The sequence below is a fragment of the Anoplopoma fimbria genome, chromosome 4 (genome assembly GCF_027596085.1).
Source record: "Anoplopoma fimbria isolate UVic2021 breed Golden Eagle Sablefish chromosome 4, Afim_UVic_2022, whole genome shotgun sequence".
Lineage (NCBI taxonomy): Eukaryota > Metazoa > Chordata > Actinopteri > Perciformes > Anoplopomatidae > Anoplopoma > Anoplopoma fimbria.
Genome location: NC_072452.1, coordinates 26,117,053 through 26,135,140, shown reverse-complemented (window position 1 = coordinate 26,135,140; position 18,088 = coordinate 26,117,053). Strand labels below are relative to the sequence as shown.

The 18,088-nt window shown below is 35.2% G+C and overlaps 1 protein-coding gene across 1 annotated transcript in view; it reads right to left on the bottom strand.

The window, feature by feature from the left end:
* ccdc69 (coiled-coil domain containing 69) overlaps positions 1-17,507 on the bottom strand; it is a 28,150-nt gene extending 10,643 nt beyond the window's left edge. The window contains exons 1-2 of the mRNA XM_054597503.1: positions 17,347-17,507; positions 1,100-1,163 (exon numbers count right to left, since the gene is read on the bottom strand). Coding sequence (XP_054453478.1) covers positions 1,100-1,163; positions 17,347-17,367 — 85 coding nt within the window. The 5' untranslated portion in view covers positions 17,368-17,507. The remainder of the gene's footprint in view (positions 1-1,099; positions 1,164-17,346) is intronic.
* Between the last annotated feature and the right edge of the window lie 581 nt (positions 17,508-18,088).

Below are 18,088 nucleotides of genomic sequence, written 5' to 3'. Positions count from 1 at the left end.
CATCTCCTCTCTTCTCTACTTCCCTCTCTCCTCTCCTCTAATTCTATCGCCTCCTCTCCTCTCTCCTTCTCTTTCTTCCTCTCTCCTTCTATCCTCCTCTCTCCTTCTATCCTCTCTGCTTCTTTCGCCTCCTCTTCTCTCTCTCCTCTACTTCCCTCTCTCCTTCTATCCTCCTCTTCTCTCTTTCTATCCTCTCTTCTCCTCTCTGCTTCTTTCGCCTCCTCTTCTCTCTCTCCTCTGCTCCTGGAGGAGGAGGAGACGATGCTGCTGCCGGGAGCTGAGCTCTCCTCCTCCCTCGGGAGTTCTTTGTTTATCTTTTTTCTTTGTTCTTATTTTATTTTGAAGTTAAGATGTTCATAGTTTTGCACATTTCCCATTTCTCAGTTCCATCAAAGTGTCCCATTAAACCACGACAGAGAGCCAACATGAACAACAACAGGACCCTGGGGCTGCCTCACCGAAATGGAATGCAGCCGTTTTAAACGTTATCAGTTCCACCTGTTGTGACAAGCCGACGAGGTTCAGTAGATCAGTCTGTCACAGATCTGAGATCAGCCGCTCACTCTACTGTTATTATGTGTTTATAACAACGTGACATCATCACACAAGTTGAGTTCAAAATGTGTTTTAATACAATGAATCTTCCAAAATATATGCTTTTTATTTATTATAATAATTAAATATTATAACAAACAAATTAATTATACTTTAATAAAAAATATATCACATTGTTGGTCTTAAAATCTGATTTATTTATAGGAATTAAAATGAATTAATTAGTAAAAATCAGCTGGTTTAGTAGTCGAGCCATTGTTTGTTTTTTCTTATAATATGCAAAAATAAAGAGAAATGTTCATCACACAGTTTTCTATCATATCTCATGACATTTAGGTCAGAAAACAGGAAGAAAACAGGAACACACACACACAGATCACACACACACACACACACACACACACACACACACACACACACACACACACACACACACACACACACACACACACACACACACACACACACACACACACACACACACACACACACACACACACACACACACACACACACACACACATTGTGTATTTAACACACTCACCTCCTTCATCTCGGTGGCTCTTGTCGTTCTGGTTCTTCTCTCCCTTCTTGCCTTTGCTTTTCTTCTGATAACGACAGGAAGAGAAAAAGAAGAGGAGGAAAGTTTCAGTGACGCCGTCGAGAAACAGAGCAGACATGAAAACAGTCTGGAAGGTTTCAGTTCAAACCAGAGGTGAAATAAGGGTTGAAAATAACCTCAACCACTTCTTTTTTCAGCTGAAAACCAAAGATTCAGGTCCTTATTTTGACTTTTTACTGCAGAATTCTCTTTGTGTCAAAAAATTTTCATACCAAAATCACCAGCAAATCGTTTTCTACGTTTTCTCAAGGTTTTAATGGTATTTTGGAGGGATTTTTGATCATTTTTTACAATTATAAAGTGGTATTAAATGGTTAAATTTAGCACCAAATCTGTGTAATAAACTGTATTAACCACAAAATTGCTGTCACATCTTATGAGACATGATCAAACACAATGTTTATTTCTGGTTTATGATTAAAACAACTTGACACACACACAAACCGCTGAGCTACAGCTCAAATTAATCTTCAGTTATCCAGCTATAAAAAAGACAAAAATTGGTGGGTTTCTAAGGGTTAAATAAAAGAAGTTTATAAATTTAAATAATTACAATTATATAATAATAAATAAATAATTGGTTCCAACTCTATCAACTCTATCAAAACAGAGCAGATTTTCTTCCATTTATATTTCAGATATCATAAAAAAATATATAATTTGTGTTTCTCTATAATTATTTATAATTTAGTTTTGTAGAGGAGACCCTCAGGTGGATCATTTAGAGATAAACAGCGTAAATAATACGGAGAACACATAGTTTTATTAAAGTAAAGACAGTATTCCTTCTCATTTTCAAACCATTCTAGCGTTTTTCATTATTATAATTGATCTCAGGGGTAAAAGTGTTATAACATTTGTTTTCTGACCTCACAGTTCCAAACTGAAGTGAACTCATTTATTTTAGTAACAGAGATCTGCAGGCGCTTTGCAGGGTGCTGAACGGGTCCCCTTTCAGTCCTGGTTCAGGTCCTTTAAACTGGGTCAGTGAGGTCGTTATGAAAAGCTTCTGATGGAGGTCCGACTCTATTATTAGTCTCCACATGAACATGAAACATCCGTTACGTAACCTCAACTGCCGCTCAAAACACAACAGGACGACTGTTAGTTCATCAGACAAGAGATGTTTCAGAGATCTAAGCTGAGGAACTCAAAGAAAGTCAACAAAGTATTGATCTCATTATCGATTCATTTAATGATTATTCTGAAAAAAGGAATTGTTTAAGCTTTGAAAAATGTACATCTTCAAATATCTTATCTGAACAATAGTCCAAAACAGAACATGAGCGTGCTTGATCAATTTAAAGGCAATAAAAGTGATTTCTTCTGCACTTTAGGGGGAATTTGTTCTGATCGTTGTGTTTCAGGTTTAAATATATACGAAAGGAAAGTCCCTGAATATCCAGATAACTGATTACTAAGAAAAACATAAATCATCAGCAGGTCAATCAAAGGTTTTATTCATGAATGAATATCTCATATTATATCTTAAAACAATCAATATATTATGTTTTAAGAGCTCGCAACATTAAAGAAATCTGACTAAATTATCTCAACTAGAGTTAACCTCTCGGTTGTTTGCCATCTTGGATTACGGACGTCGCCATGTTGGTTTTTTTGCATGTTGGAGCATCATTTACTAAATGAACATCATGCTGTATTGAAGAAGACTTGAAACTAGAGATTGAGACCATAAACTCATGTTTACAATGTTTACTGAGGGAATAAATCAAGAGAGAAGTAGAGTCATTTTCTCATAATAGAAGTTCAAGTTACATTTAAAAGGAAATATGTAGAATTTAAATACTTTACACTAGAATGTGAAGATTAGGCCCTGAATCCATCAACAACACTACTAATAAATACACATTGGAATTCAGCTGAAAAAAGTAGCTTGGGCGTTTAGTTATTGTTTAAAAGTATTCAGAATTAGCCATTAGCCTCTCCTCTCTGCAGTGAACTCATAAATAAACAGATAAATGTCTCTGGATTCATTCGATACTGAGGAGAACTTAAAAACGTTAAGATTCTCAGGCAAGTTCTGCAGCGTCTTTTACCATGATTTGGATTTATGGACGGTTATAATCGACCTATTCTTTGTCATATCTGTATTTTAGATATTTGGTATGATTGTAAATGAATACTTTATGTAAGTACTACTACTATATACGTGTACTGTACATGAATATCTGCAGCAACTTTCACAGCAGTCTGGTAAACAGAGATGAAGAAGTCTCACTCTACTGCAAAAATGTTGCTACTGGTTAAACTGTGTTACATAACTGGTCAACTGGTTGGTGGAGTCCATCTAGTTCAGAGAGACACACACACACACACACACACACACACACACACACACACACACACACACACACACACACACACACACACACACACACACACACACACACACACACACACACACACACACACACACACACACACACACACACACACACACACACACACACACTAGATTGGGCGTGTATCCAAACACACATCGACGTTGCACAAGCAGACTGAAGCTAAAAGATCACACTCCAGGCCACATGTACACACACACATAGACAATACACACAGAAATGCCTCACACCCACACATTGCTCAAGCACAGTGAGGCCAAACAATCACACCCTAAAACACACACACACACACACACACACACACTCACACACACACACACTCACACACACTCACACACTCACACAGTATAAACACCTCTAAACTCTGTTGAGTGAACTGGACACCAACTTTATTTAAACTCTGAGCTGAAACAATAAATATCTCCGGTTTAAACACATCGCTGGGTTCAGGAGGAGACTCGAGGTTAGTCTGTTTAAACCTCTTAGGAGGAGGAGGAGGAGGAGGAGGAGGAGGAGGAAGGTGAGGAGAAGCACATGTTCCCTGCAGGCGTCTCGGAGGCCCTCGCTTTAAAAGAAAAACGTCATAAATCACAGCAGAGGCTCCTCTCCTCTGTTTGTTCAGCACTTCACCGTTAAAGTAAAACCCGTCTGCACCAAACGTCTCGTTTCTCAGAGAGGAGGTTCAGTTTCTGCAGGAGAATCTAAATCATTTGGTTGATCTTTTACGGATGAGTGATGTTAGAACGAAACTAAAGAGGTAAAAATAGAGGAAGCAGAAAGGTAGTTTCCAACACACTTTAGAGCCCCGACATAATTTAGAAGTTATAAAAGTAGAAAATAAATGGTTGTTATTCAGTCGCATGTGGCTTTAAAATAACAGCTGTAACTTAAAATCACGTTCTTTATCAATTAACCTTTCAATAATGTGTTTAATTGATCATTTTTTCTATAGTTTAGTCAAGAAAACGTCATTAAACGTCTTGATTTGTCCAATGACAAAAAACTCAAGTTTATAATGATAGAAAACAGAAAAAAGGAGCTTATTCTTACAATGGAGAAACTGTAATCATCAACAAATGTTTAATAAAAAGTATTTAAATAGAGCACTTATCATAATTGTTGTTAATTATTTGAGCACACAAGTGATTTCTTGTTGCGCTTTCAAAGATCTAAAAACACAACACTCCAAATCTGAGCAGCAGAGGTGGAGATATCCTGACTTTTTAGTCCCAAAAACACTTTTCCCATAATGCACCTGGACAGTGTCTTCTCTCTCTGCCTGGTGAACAGCCAGGTGAGACATTTGTAGACATTACACATCTATTTTTACTGGCTGAGCAACTTTCAACATGTCGAATAAAATGATGTGTAAAATCACAATCAATAAAATCAATAAGCTAATTGATTAATTGGCTGATGGATTCAGCTCTGCTTGTATGGATGCATCTATTACCAGCGTGCAAACCAGCAGCTTTTGAGTGTTTTAGCTGCTTTCATTTTTTCTCCAAGTAGAAATACTGTGAGATTATTGTGGGATTGTACGATTAATGCATTAATTAATAATAATAATAATAATCATAATGTGGAAACAACAGTTTGTGCGAGAGCTCAAGATAAAGCTCGTTACATCAGAAGAGCTGTTTGTTCAAAGTCCACATGGATTAATTAGCAGCATGAAGTGATTGTTTTGTTCAAACACAAAAGCAGCTTCAACCGTCCAACTAATGAGACCGATCAGTGGATCAGCGTGCTGATTAATCTCCTGTCACAGGAAGCAAAGTTCAGCTGAAATGGAGCCGTGATACTCAGGATGCTGACTCATCACCAGAATAAGACTTTTTATCAAACAAAGAGAGTCAGTGTTCCACATTCACACGGCTACAAAAGGTGACCTCTGACCTCTGAGAGGCAAAACAGGAAACACATCCCTTTTTATTTCAACAAGGTTTTCCATTGACAAGAAGAGTTTGGTGCCAATGTGACCAGACGTGAACCGATGCAGAGGTTATTAAAAGGAAGTCACTTTTATTTGGGGGAAAATTCACACTCTTGCCTAATTATGCTTTGGAACTACAGTTCCCATAATGCTTTGGGGAGGACTTAAAGAAGAAGTATAATGTTGCCATGAATTTATTCTGCAAATTGGCTCCATTGAAAGTATGCTTTTGTTAATTAATTTATCTATTTCCTGTATTTTGCTGTTGTTTTCAGATGGTGGTATCGTTATTCTGGTCATGTATGTGCATGTTTATGTTTGTCCTATTGTGTGTAATAATAAATAAAACATATAAAAAGATGCCGATCTATCTGTAAGCAGCTCCTGTTTGTAGTTAACACATGAATGCACAGACAACTATCACAGGATTACTTTGATACAGAAGTAAACTTAAAATCATGAAGATTCTCGAGCAAGTTCTGCATCGTTTTTATTCTATGATTTCTAGGTGGATTTATGGACGTTTATTCTGGAGGGGCATCAGAGATAATAACATCCTCTGGAAGTGAAAGTCACACTGAATCTAAAAACAAGAGTTTTATTTCTGTGCACTAGATTTGATTGAGTCACGACTGTTAGTTGAACTTCTGGTGGAAACTTATTTTTTCTGTTGTCAGATGCTGTGCGACCGAGTTAGTGACCAACATGTTTCTGTACAACAGTAATGACTGTTTTCCTCCTCGGAAAAACCACAAAACAACACAATGAAGTGGAATGAAAAAAAATTGCAAATCCACAAAAGCTTTGAATTAAAAACTTCCCATTTTTAATTCTACTTTGATTTCATTTCCAGAGAACAAACACATTTCTGTCTCATACTTTCAGTTCACTCTCACATCTCAGCTACATGATAAAATGTTCTGGTGTTTGAATATTTATCGTCCTGTGAAGAATCTTCTGAACGAGGTTAAACTCACACATGGAGACGAAGACAAGATCTTTACTTCACTTGGACGTGTGAAATATTTCACGTTTTACCTTTCTTCTTCTTCTAAAACCTCAACATGGAGCTCTGCAGGAAACCAACTCTCCTCTGAACATCACCAGCTGCTCATTGAGGAGCGGAAATTCTTCACAAAGACAGAAATGTCTCATTGTTTTTAACTAAAACCACAGAGTCGAGTCATTTAACTTCTCGCTGTGGGAAAAACAACTCCGAGAAACTGTCACTGTATCAAAAGAGAAACATGTCGATGTCGCTATAAATACGAGCAGAACTACTGAGGTTTTAAATCCCTTTTATTCACGCTTCCTTTGAAGGATTACAAGCAGAGTTTAACTTGATTAAATCTGCATTAAAGAGTTAAAAGGACGTCTTAAAAGAGCTCATTAAGGGCTCACAGATCGGATCAGCACCGAAGAAAAAGGGAGCAAATATTACTTTTAGATCCTTGATCACGTTTTTCCGGAAAATATCTAAATGACACTTTTTCTTTGAAATAATTTTCCATAAATTAAACTCTGCATTAATCTGTTCAATGAACTTGGTGTTATTTTCTGATGTTTTTAATACTGATAGAAATGATGGACAGAAAAACTACAAAATATAAAATAAGTTTTAATAAAGAAAAATAATCCTTTAAAAGGAATATTTTCACATTTTGGAAAACCCAATTCTTCTCTTTCAAGAGTCAGATTGATAGCACTTGCTTGTCTGGCTGTAGCTTCATATTTAATGCACAGTTAGCTTAGCTTAGCATAAAGACTGGAAACAGGGGGGAACAGCTAGCCTGGCTAACTTCATTTAGTCTCCGATGGCGCTTGTTGTGTTTTTGTTTCTAGGCTGTACTCTGGTCTCTCTTGCAAAAGGCCTCCTGATCTCAAAGAGATTACCAGATTAAATAAAAGGATTAAAATGTTGTGATATAACTTGTTAATTAGTCGTTAGAGACGTTTTGATCTCAACGTCTGACTCTGTAGGAGAAAGCAAACAAAAACTAAATATTAAAGAATTAAAGCCACTTCTTTTCTACTGTATTGTCTCTGGTTCTTTTTTTTTAATTTTACTTCACAAATGTTTCTTTCTCATCAAAAGCTGGCTCCGACATTACCCACAATGCATCTGGACCACCAAAATGCAGAACAAAAGCCTTGCGGGTTCTTTGACGTTATGAGAGGAACCAAAGTTCCTGCAGTGTAAACAGGTGGTGATGACACAGAGGTATTTTGATAATCGATGTCACCGTGCTGATCAGCAATAATCAATATATTGATGAGTTTTATCAGCTGACGTCTGGTCTCCTGGTCTGGTGGAGACATATTTCAGGTAAAGTTCAGCAGCACAATAAAGTTCAGACACACAACACGTGTACGCAGTTAACAAAGCGCCGCTCGCTGCTGCTCTGTGGCAGGAAGTGGCTTCTGAGGTGCTCAAGAAATGTTTTGGATTTTATTTGTTCACACTGCAGACTTTATGTACTTTATACTTCTATTCTACACTTCAGACGTAAATATTGTACTTTTTACAGCACTACACTTAATAAAAAATAATATTTACTGGTTACTTTTCAGATTTGAGTGTTTTTTACACATAACCTTTTGATATAATATCATTTAATTTAATATAATAACCATTTCAAGGCTCAAAGAGATCAAAGTATACAATATTTCATAAAGAATGATTTTTAAATGCAGGACTGTTCTGCCTTTTCCTCGGGTTGTTTCTCGCGTCTGCATCACGATGGCAGATTCAACACAATAATGTGATATTTACTTCTGTTGCCACGGTAATGAAAGACACATTCTGAACACATAAGTAATAAAATAAAAGGTCACAAGAAGGACCCGAAGGCTTCAGAGCTGGTCAGGAAACATCACGAGGCTGTTTTACGACATAAATAATCTAAACGTAGCTTTTTGTCTCTTACACAAGTACTTTTGGAACCAATGTTTTTTATCATGATTACATCACAGAGGCAAAACATTAATCACCTCAGGGTCTAAAGTAACATCAAAAATGTCATCGTGCTGTGTTGTTGGTGCCAGAATCAATATCGCACACATTTGAGATCATAAACTGTGATTTGAGGTTCTAGCGGGCAAAAATATTGGCAAAGAGTTTCATAGATGAGAGAAATAGGTTGCTAATAGTTTAGCTTAGCCTTCTGCTAACCTCCACAACGTGACGTAATGTCGCTAACAGACTAAACTGCTGTTGTGCTCATTTTCTCTAACCAGTGCAGCACTTAAGCACATGGAACCAGTAAGCTAACTAGCGGACAGCCAGCTACTTAGCAAGCTTGCTAAATCCACCATGCTTTCATGCAACACTGGTTAGATAAAACGATCATGTGTTTTCTTACGCTGTGACAAGACTGTGTGGATATAGCAAGTTTTAACATTTCACTAATTCAGCGGTTGGATGTTTAGCTAGCTAGCTTGATAAATCCACCATGCTTTCGCGCTACACTGGTTACAGAGAAGGAGCCAAATGTGGGGCTGGTAGCCAGCAGCAGCACTCACACCATAACACTTTTTTCTGTTTTATATCACATTAAACTAAATATCTGTTGGGAAAACAAAATAAGGAATTTAAAGTCGTCATGGTGAACATATTTTACTGTTTTCTTAAACAATGATTCAATAGGCAAAACAATCAGCACATTGATCAATAATGAATATATTGCTGATATGTTGCACACTAAACTAAACTCCAGTCTGACGACACAGCTAACATTTAGTCATTTCTTTGGTCTGCTGTTGAACTAACGAACTCTAAGAAGTTTTAAGTTCCTGTTTTCTTAAGTTCCTCTACTTGAGTGTTTAAAGTGGAAACTAGTGTATTAAACGTTTTAGCTTCAGTGTGAACGCAGCCTCAAGACACTAAAGGTCAGACTGTCCAGAAACTGTACAGAGCTTGAACTCCTTCCAACTCATATTCTCTAAACACTTTCGACATGTTTTAAACGTCCCGTCGGCTCCGTGTGAAACACCTCAGCGCTGCTCAGGCGTAAACAGGTGCAGGCTTACAGGTGTGGCGTTCAGGACTGTGAGGCAGCCGGAGAAAATCTGTAACCTCAGAGAGGCAGACGGACCATCTGTTGGCTCAGAGACAACTGGACGAGCTGGAGGCGAGAAAAGACCTAAAGAAAGATCTCCGGTTGTTTTAAACCAATTTTTTAAAACTGCTTTGAGGTTACACGAGACGTTTATGGGTCTTATTCAGAGCTGCAACAGATAATTATTTACTTTATTAATCTTTTATTACATTTTTTTGTCATTATGCAACACATGGTTGCAAAACAAAAAGGCTTTATGAATTCTTTAGTCTGTAGAATGTATAGACTGTATGTGGAAGTAGTCATTGTGATGTGACGTTTTGAAGCCCCGAGTTCGGCGTTTTCACCGTCGCCATCTTGGATTACGGCCCTCACCATGTTGTTTTTTCGCAATCAATTAAACAGGAAGTGACCATATATGGACTGAGGAGGAGTGACGTAGAGACGCCGTATACGTCTCTGGTGTGGACCTGTCAATCAGTGTGTAGCCCCGCCCTAAAGCATCCCCTGCTTTATGGTCTGTTTGACTCTAAATGGAGCATCATTTACTAAATGAACATCATGCTGTATTGAAGAAGACTTGAAACTAGAGATTGAGACCATAAACTCATGTTTACAATGTTTACTGAGGGAATAAATCAAGAGAGAAGTAGAGTCATTTTCTCATAGACTTCTATACAACCAGAGGAGTCGCCCCCTGGTGGACAGGAGAGAGAATGCAGCGTTAACACATGAAGCATTGACTTGAAAAATTGCTGCCTGGTAAAATGGCAGAAAATGGTGTAAAATGACAATCAAGTTCCCAGAGGACGTTTTAAATGCTGGTTTGTCCAACAAACCTAAAATGTTTTATTTTATATCATATAAGACAAAGAAAAGCAGCAAAAAGCAGCAAAAAGCAGACGCGTTTGATATTTTTGCTAAATAAAATGACCTGAACAACTTCTTTACTACAAAAACAGTTGAAACAAATAACTTGTTTTGGTTTTAAATCAGCTCACCACATTGTAGCATCATGAAATTACAGATTCATTTCCCAGATTTCCTAAATTGTGACTTTTTGTAACTGAACTAAATACACACAAACACTGAAGCTCTTTGATTAAAATCTTCCTTAAAGCATCAGATCTTTAAACCTGATGAGTGAATAAAAGCAGTTCACATTATGACTCAGAGGTTGTGGTTCTTTCAGCTCCACATGTTGGCTGTGAAATGTGGAAACGTTGCAGCACCAACACATGAGCAGCAGACGTGTGGTGAAATGATTTAGAGACTTTTAATTAACCGTCCAAACTCCACGTTTACGATCACAGAGAGCGCTCGTCTTTCAGCACAACGAGGTCCACAGTTTTCTTTGTTTCATTGATGCCTGAAGGATGTTTGTATCTTTTTTTCTTTGCATGGAGTTTCATCAAAGAAGGAGTTACTGGTGATGATTTCATCAGATTTCTCCGATGACGAGCTTTAAGAATAACTTTATAGAAACAGACGATCTTCTCTCTGATGGTCTGTTTACTGATGGAGGTCTATAGAGGATCAGGACTAAACTGAGACTGGTTCAGGACCAGATAAAAGTTCCTCACAGTAACTTTAATAAATGGTTTTAAAGTAATATGAGCCGATATTGCATGATGAGATTTTCAGAAAAGTCTAGCATCCTCATAGAGTTTTAACGGTTACATATTATATTACGTTACGTTTTGATTAAACTCGTTTGTTTTATTTGTGGGTATTTGTGTTTAGTTCCTGTCTCGTCATTCAGGATTGTGTTTCTTTGTTTTGTTAATGCAGGAAGTGTTCAAGTGTTCATAATGAAAAATCTTTACAAACTAAAGATGTTTCAAAGAGCTCTGAGGTTTAAAAAGAACAAAAACATCAGAATAGATGTCATGAATAAAAGAACTTCAGCAGGTGAGTGTGTTGAATGAATGCAGAGTTTTAAATACCATTAAACCGATCAGCGTGTATCGTAGTCGAGTTCATTGATCTCAGCAGCAGCTCAGACTCTGAGCCTCTAAGTCTTTTCTATTCTGAGATAATCAGAAGCGTCACTGGAGTTCTAGTTACGCAACAGCTCCTCAAACTGGTCTGAGATGAAACCAACTGGGTTTCTAAACATCTTTTGTTTAACAAAACAACAACCTGTTGATATCCAAGTCCTTCATGAGCTTTAAAAGTAGGTGTGTTTCTCCTTCTTTTCTTTTGGACATGCTTCTGTACTCCAGCTTTACAAACTGTTGGCTGGTTTGTGTTCAACGCACAGAGCTGCTGGTAAACAGGAAAGAGACGGAAAAACCTCAATGTCTTATATGATGTATAACTAAATATTTTGGGGTTTGTTAGACAAAGCAGCATTTTAAGATGACCTCGGAGAACTTTATTGACATATTACACCATTTAACCAGATGGCAACCTCCGGTTCTGAAGTCAAAGCTTCATGTGTTAAAGCTGCATTCTCTCTCCTGTCCAGCAGGGGGCGACTCCTCTGGTTGTATAGAAGTCTATGAGAAAATGACTCTACTTCTCTCTTGATTTATTCCCTCAGTAAACATTGTAAACATGAGTTTATGGTCTCAATCTCTAGTTTCAAGTCTTCTTCAATACAGCATGATGTTCATTTAGTAAATGATGCTCCATTTAGAGTCAAACAGACCATAAAGCAGGGGATGCTTTAGGGCGGGGCTACACACTGATTGACAGGTCATCATATCACACGTATTAATCTGAAAATGCTCCATTCAGAATAAGACTTAATTATGGATATATAACCATAACATGATGTTTAAATGAACCGTATTACATTCAGAATCCTCGTGGAATATGAGCACGTAAACATGATCATTGTAACCTGCAACTAAAGCAAACGAGTATGAAACTTCTGCTTCTTGTACAAACAATAAAATGCCGAAACTGAAACTTGTCTCTTTACTTTCTAAAAGACAACGACTGTATTGTTTGTTAGGGAATAAAAAACACCATTTAATAAAACAGAACGGGGAGTTTTTCTGGAGAAACAAACAATATCTGATCCGTTTCTTTCAAGCTATATTCTGCATTAAGTGACAACAGATCACTGAATCTTGAACTTGAAGTATTTATGTTTGGGTTCAGAAGAGATTTAAATGATTCTGAATTAAAACTTTATACTATGAACCATACAACCACAGCTCCCCCCCTGCAGAGGTCCTCAGACTGGAAACCAGTGACCCACATGAAGCCTCGGCCGCTCCGTCATTTTCTATCAATAACTGGTGGAAGACAACAGCTGTGACACTTATCACCCTCTGAGCTAAAGACACTGATTCTACTGTACGGACACAAAACACTGAACAAACTACAGCAACGTCACAGAGAGTTTACTAAATATATATATATATATATATATATATATATATATATATATATATATATATATATATACTCCCTACTGACAGAGTATTAAAGTGTTGATATCTTTAGAAACAAAAGAATAACAACTGCTCATATCTATATTAATGTTATCATGGATGCATTGTAAAGCCGTTGGCTTAATATCCAGACATGTAATAGGATTATGACACAATGCACTACACAGATATCATTAGAGAGAATAACACACAGTAGGAACGCACTATGAGGATATAATACGTTATATTTTAAGAGATAAAACACCATAAAATAGGTTTAAACTCATAAAAACACACTTTTATTCAAAGTATGATTATTTTAGAGATAGCGGAGGCGATTAAAACTTGTCTTTAAGATCATTTCAGTGTGTCAAAATCACTATAAACTCTTAATAAAAGCATTTTAGGTCAAATCAGCACTAATTTAGAGTCTGTGAAGGAGTTTCAAACTTCCAAAAAGTGTGTAATGTCAATGTAAACCCGTAAAAACACATTTTTATAGTGTGTCAAAATGGCTGTAGACTCATAAAAACCCACTTTGACTCAAATTAATATAATTTTAGAGATTATAAAGGAGATAAACACTTTAAAAAAGTGTGTAAAAATCACTGTAAACACATTTTATCTCAATTTAAGATTATCTAGAGACAGTAAAGGAGATTTAAATGTGTCAGTACTCGAGTGAAAATCACTGTTAACACATGAAAACACACTTTATCTCAAATCAGGACTATTTTAAAGATACTTTAGGAGACTAAAACTTGTGTGTAAAAATCACTATAAATTTATAAAAACACATTTCATCTCAAATGCAGATGCATTTAAAGACAGTAAAGGAGATTAAATGTGTCTTTACTTGAGTGAAAATCACTGTTAACACATAAAAACACACTTTATCTCAAATCAGGACAATTTAAAGATACTTTAGGAGACTAAAACTTGTCAAAAGTGTGTAAAAATCACTATAAATTTATAAAAACACACTTTATCTCAAATCAGGACATTTGACAGTAAAGAGATTTTGGAAATGAAACTTTCAAAAGTGAGAAATGAAAACTTTATCTTACTTTAAGATTAAAACTTGTCAAAATAAAAATCACTATAAATGTATAAAAACACACTTTATCTCAAATCAGGACAATTTAAAGATACTTTAGGAGATGAAAACTTGTCAAAAGTGTGTAAAAATCACTATAAATTTATAAAAACACACTTTATCTCAAATCAGGACTGATACAGATGCAAACTTGTCAAAAGTGTAAAGTAAAAATCACTATAAATGTATAAAAACACACTTTATCTCAAATCAGGACTATTTTAAAGATACTTTAGGAGATGAAAACTTGTCAAAAGTGTGTAAAAATCACTATAAATTTATAAAAACACACTTTATCTCAAATCAGACTGCATTTAAAGATACTTTAGGAGATGAAATTGTCAAAAGTGTGTAAAAATCATTTTATCTCAAATCAGGACATTTAAAGATAGTAAAGGAGATTAAATGTGTCTTTACTTGAGTGAAAATCACTGTTAACACATAAAAACACACTTTATCTCAAATCAGGACTATTTTAAAGATACTTTAGGAGATGAAAACTTGTCAAAAGTGTGTAAAAATCACTATAAATGTATAAAAACACTTTATCTCAAATCAGGACATATTTAAAATTGTCAAAAGTTTATTTAAAAGTGTGTATACTTTAAAAACTGCATTTAAAGACAGTAAAGGAGATTAAATGTGTCAAAAGTGAGTAAAAATCACTGTTAAATTTATAAAAACACACTTTATCTCAAATCAGGACTATTTTAAAGATACTTTAGGAGATGAAAACTTGTCAAAAGTGTGTAAAAATCACTATAAACTCTTAAAAACACACTATCTCAAATCAGGACAATTTTAAAGATACTTTTGGAGAAAACTTTCATCTCAAAATCACTGTCTCAAATAAAAAATCACTTTCATAAACTGCATGTAAAGACAGTAAAGGAGATTAAATGTGTCAGTACTTGAGTGAAAATCACTGTTAACACATAAAAACACACTTTATCTCAAATCAGGACTATTTTAAAGATACTTTAGGAGATGAAAACTTGTCAAAAGTGTGTAAAAATCACTATAAATTTATAAAAACACACTATCTCAAATCAGGACTATTTTAAAGATACTTTAGGAGATGAAAACTTGTCAAAAGTGTAAAAATCACTATAAATTATAATCTCAAATCAGATGACATTTAAAGATATCTCAAATGCAAAAGTGTGAAAATCATTTTAAAGAAACACACTATCTCAAATCAGGACTATTTTAAATACTTTTGTCAAAACTTGTCAAAAATCACTATAAATGTATAAAAACACACTATCTCAAATCAGGACAATTTAAATATACGTTTGGAGACTAAAACTTGTCAAAAGTGTGTAAAAATCACTTTAAACTCATAAAAACACACTTTATCTCAAATCAGGACTATTTTAAAGATACTTTAGGAGATGAAAACTTGTCAAAAGTGTGTAAAAATCATCACTTTAAACTGCATTTAAAGACAGTAAAGGAGATTAAATGTGTCTTTACTTGAGTGAAATCACTGTTAACACATAAAAACACACTTTATCTCAAATCAGGACTATTTTAAAGATACTTTAGGAGATGAAAACTTGTCAAAAGTGTGTAAAAATCACTATAAATTTATAAAAACACACTTTATCTCAAATCAGGACTATTTTAAAGATACCTTTGGAGACTAAAACTTGTCAAAAGTGTGTAAAAATCAAAAACTTTATAAATGTATAAAAACACACTTTATCTCAAATCAGAGACTATTTAAAGATAGTTTAAAACAGTAAAAAGGAGATTAAATGAGTCTTTACTTGAGTGAAATCACTGTTAACACATAAAAACACACTATCTCAAATCAGGACTATTTTAAAGATACTTTAGGAGATGAAAACTTGTCAAAAGTGTGTAAAAATCACTATAAATGTGTTTATCTATCTCAAATCAGGAAAAATTTTAAAGATACTTTAGGAGATCACTTGTCAAACAATTTAAAGATAAACTTTAGGAGATCACTATAAAACTTGTCAAAAAAACACACTTATCTCAAATTAAACTGCATTTAAAGACAGTAAAGGAGATTAAATGTGTCTTTACTTGAGTGAAATCACTGTTAACACATAAAAACACACTTTATCTCAAATCAGGACAATTTAAAGATACTTTAGGAGATGAAAACTTGTCAAAAGTGTGTAAAAATCACTATAAATTTATAAAAACACACTTTATCTCAAATCAGGACTATTTTAAAGATACTTTTGGAGACTAAATCTTGTCAAAAGTATTGTAAAAATCATTTTTTAAACTGCATTTAAAGACAGTAAAGGAGATTAAATGTGTCTTTACTTGAGTGAAAAATCTGTTAACACATAAAAACACACTTTATCTCAAATCAGGACAATTTAAAGATACTTTAGGAGACTAAAACTTGTCAAAAGTGTGTAAAAATCATCACTTTAAACTGCATTTAAAGACAGTAAAGGAGATTAAATGTGTCTTTACTTGAGTGAAAATCACTGTTAACACATAAAAACACACTTTATCTCAAATCAGGACAATTTAAAGATACTTTAGGAGATGAAAACTTGTCAAAAGTGTGTAAAAATCACTATAAATTTATAAAAACACACTTTATCTCAAATCAGGACAATTTAAAGATACTTTTGGAGACTAAATCTTGTCAAAAATCACTGTAAATGTATAAAAACACACTTTATCTCAAATAAATTTAAAGATAAAACTTTATTTCATCTCAAAATTCTTTAAATTTAGATGCATTTAAAGACAGTAAAGGAGATTAAATGTGTCTTTACTTGAGTGAAATCACTGTTAACACATAAAAACACACTTTATCTCAAATCAGGACTATTTTAAAGATACTTTAGGAGATGAAAACTTGTCAAAAGTGTGTAAAAATCACTTTAAACTCTTAAAAACACACTTTATCTTAAATGCAGATGCAGTTGCAGACAGCAGAGGGGATTGGACCCTGTGTGCGGCGGTGCGGTGCGGTGCGGCGCGGTGCGGTGCGGTGCCGCGTTGCCGCGTCGCGTCTCTCTGCAGCGTGGGAACACACGACGCCAGATCAGAAACAGATGTTAAGAAAAGTAACGTTCACGGTCGTGGTTTTTCTGAAACGCGTTCCTCTTTGTCTGGTTCGCAGTGAGAGTTCATTAAACCAGGACCACATCTCACTACATCTCACTGAGCTTCATCTCTGGAGCTCAGCCCCGGCTCGCTGTCTGGAGCAGAGCCGCCCAGCAGCAGCTCCCAGCGGCCGCCTGCTGATGCTCCTCCCGCTGCGGGACAAAGTGAACTTCTGCCCGGGTTCCTGCAGGCTTCTCCCCGGTGTTTGTGTCGGTGCATGCTCACCTTGCTGTGGCTGCAGCCCATGCCTCCTCCTCCCGGTCCTCCGGAGCTCTGCTGTCGGTTACAAGCCGCTCTCTGCTCCTCTGCCTCCTCTTCCTCTTCTTCTTCTTCCTCTTCTTCTTCTTCTCTGTTGACAACTTTCAAAAAATCTGTCCCCTGAACGCATCAGGCTCAGCGCCGGTCACAGCGGGGGCGGGGCTTATCTGTGCTGCGTTCACGAACACTTCGGAAACTCGTAAATAAAAACAATGAAATAAATACATAGAAATACAGCAGCGATGATTTTAATAAAAATACATTTAAATTATTTTTATATTATAAATTAAATGTGAAGAAAAGTAAAGAAAAGTAACAAAAAATTAAATACATTTCTTGGATTTTAGAATAATAATAATAGAAATAAAAAACTATGTAAATAAATACACATAAATCAAAAAAAGTTTATAGAACCATAAACAGAAAACAACAATATATACAATATATAAAACTATTAAAACTATAAAATAAGATAATCCTTTATTAGTCCACAGAGGGAAATTATAAAATAAAAGTGAAGAAAAGTAAATAAAAACTATAATTATAAATAAAAGTAACAAAAAATTAAATACATTTCTTGGATTTTAGAATAATAATAATAGAAATAAAAAAACAAAACTATGTAAATAAATACACATAAATCAAAAAAAGTTTATAGAACCATAAACAGAAAACAACAATATATACAATATATAAAACTATAAAACTA